A 2,500-nucleotide genomic window follows, 5' to 3' on the forward strand; every position below is an offset into this window, starting at 1 on the left:
AAAGATCGGGCTCCGTCAGATCACCCGCTAGGGGGTGCTCTTCTTTACACTTCCTGAAAGATTCAGCACGATCGCACGTAAAATGGCATAGCTGTGGCCCGGGACACAATTTTGCCATGATGATGCAAACACACACACACACACACACACACACACACACACATACACACACACACACACACACACACACACACACACACACACACACACACACACACACACACACACACACACACACACACACACACACACACACACACACACACACACACACACACACACACACACACACACACACACACTTTCTTGACTGAGATCACAGCGTGTTTATGAAGTGGTCTGAGGGAAACTAAAGGTCTGTGATGAGGACATGCGCTGCTCTCTCTCGCACACGGTGAAAGTATTGGTTTTTGTACTTCCTGGTTACCTCAGCATGCCGAACAAAGAAGCCCTTTTTAAGGCCATCCACTGAAAACAACTCTTCCTTCCCCCCATCTCCCCCCTTGACATAATTTGGCATCGTCTGTAGGATCAGGTTTTTTGGGAGCAACTGTGGTCATCAATTTTCCAGAATTTCCTGTTTGAGTCTCGCTGTCAGTACCAGCACCTCATAAATACGTTGGTGTGCGTTTGCCCACTTTCCCATTGGAAGTAAAGGACAATACGCATGATGATGCCTGTGTACGCTGGCACCCCCTGGCTGCCAACATTTATAGGGCCAGATGATGATTTAAAAATATTGTGACTGGGAAAGAACAGACGCGGGGTTGCCGGCGTTATTAGCACTTAGCAGGACATTTGGGAGCGCTAGCCGGAGACGCGAAATGTCAGGTAGTGCCCTTGAGGACGATAATGTTGCGGGGACTATACCAACATGAAAGAATGGGGGGATGTGACGTCACACGGTGGGAGAATGCTTTCTGTGCACCTTGGTTACCTCAGCGTTGCTCTGCACCTGAACAAATATCCCATTTTAATAAGCCCTCTGTCTCCTTCTCTGTCTCCTTCACAACTTTTTAATCAGTTTTTAATACAATGACGTTCTGTTGCTGCTGCTGGGACATGGCTTCATCATTGGGCATCGGCTACACGGATGAGACGCTAAGCAATGCATTAAAAAACACCAGCCTTATCCTTTAGCATAGGCAGTGATGTAGTAGTAAATCTTTTTTTATTTATTAAGGTTTTTAAAGGTGTGTTTTCTCTCTCCAGATTTTCTCCCATTTTCTCCCTAATTGTACTTGGCCAATTACCCCTGCTTTCCCGGTCGTAGCTCCACCCCCTCTGCTGATCTGGGGAGAGTTGTAGACTAGCACATGCTTCCTCCAATACATGTGCAGTCACCAGTCGCCTCTTTTCACCTGGCGTTGAGGAGTTTCACCGGTGGGACGTAGCCCATGGGAAGATCACGCTACTCCCCCCAGTTCCCCTCCCCCCTGAACAGGTGCCCCCCTGACCGACCAGAGGAAGCACTAGTGCAGTCACCAGGACTCATAGCCCACCGGGCTTCCCACCCGCAGACACGACCAATTGTGTCTGAACGTCTGACCGAGCTGGGAGCCAAGTAGCCGTGTGTTCGTGTATTACCTGGAACAGCGCCACCACCAGGTCAGCCAGACAGAGGTTGAGCATGAACTGGTGGAGTGGGTTGTGGTGTCGCCTCCGCCTTAGCAGCACCACCAACACCAGCCCATTGCCGAGCAGCGCCATCACCAGGATGACGGCCAGCAGGACCACCTCGGCCACCGCGAGCAGGGCGTCCCGCTCCTGCTCCGTCCCATTGGCCACCGCCGCCGTCGCAGAGGCCACCGACCAATCACTGGGCGGATACGAGTCTGTTACCAACGAGACTGACATCATGCCTGAGAGAGGAGAGGAGAGGAGAGGAGAGGAGGGGAGGGGAGGGGAGAGGAGAGGACGTTGTGGTGAGTTATGTCTCTTCCTTCTATATAGCACACAGAGAGGAAGCAAATTGTTGCATTTCTGATCAACATATATCATGTTATTTATGAGGGCTCTAAAACATCAATGACAGATGAATAGATCTGTGATGGCCGGGGTTATTTAAAAAAAAAAAGAGAGAAAAAAAGAAAAATGGTCATGACCTCGGTGTCCTCAATGGTAGCTACGGGCCTGACAGACAGTAAGTCACAAAATCTTAGTCAATTATGCCAATCACGGCTTATTAGACCTGCTGCGACTTCATGCTTCTGAGCGAGTCCCAGCTGTGCTGATGTACACAACAGCACTCCATCTCCTGTTAGCTTAATGTAGCTACGCAGGTTCTACCCACAGGACAAAGGGCCGCATTATCCTGTAACCAAAATGGGAAGGAAAAAGATTATCTCGCGCTTCCTAAATTGTCCAAGTATTTCACGTCTGTGTCACATCACGTCACAAATTAAAGCTACAGTATGCAGTTTGAACCCGTGTACCGGAGTACTCGAGGACATCCAGGACAGCCGTCCTAACTGGCTGTCAGCATGTCTTTCCCCCACAG

General features: G+C 49.9%; 1 protein-coding gene across 1 annotated transcript in view; it reads right to left on the reverse strand.

Annotated features, from left to right (window-relative positions):
• LOC310794972 (vasopressin V2 receptor-like) overlaps positions 1–1,857 on the reverse strand; it is a gene marked incomplete at both ends in the record, with an annotated part of 7,401 nt that extends 5,544 nt beyond the window's left edge. Inside the window, one exon of the mRNA XM_083656997.1 lies at positions 1,588–1,857. Coding sequence (XP_083513123.1) covers positions 1,588–1,857 — 270 coding nt within the window. The remainder of the gene's footprint in view (positions 1–1,587) is intronic.
• Positions 1,858–2,500: the final 643 nt, after the last annotated feature.

Source organism: Poromitra crassiceps (assembly GCF_964638095.1).
Source record: "Poromitra crassiceps genome assembly, chromosome: 20".
In the NCBI taxonomy this organism is placed as follows: Eukaryota; Metazoa; Chordata; class Actinopteri; order Beryciformes; family Melamphaidae; genus Poromitra; species Poromitra crassiceps.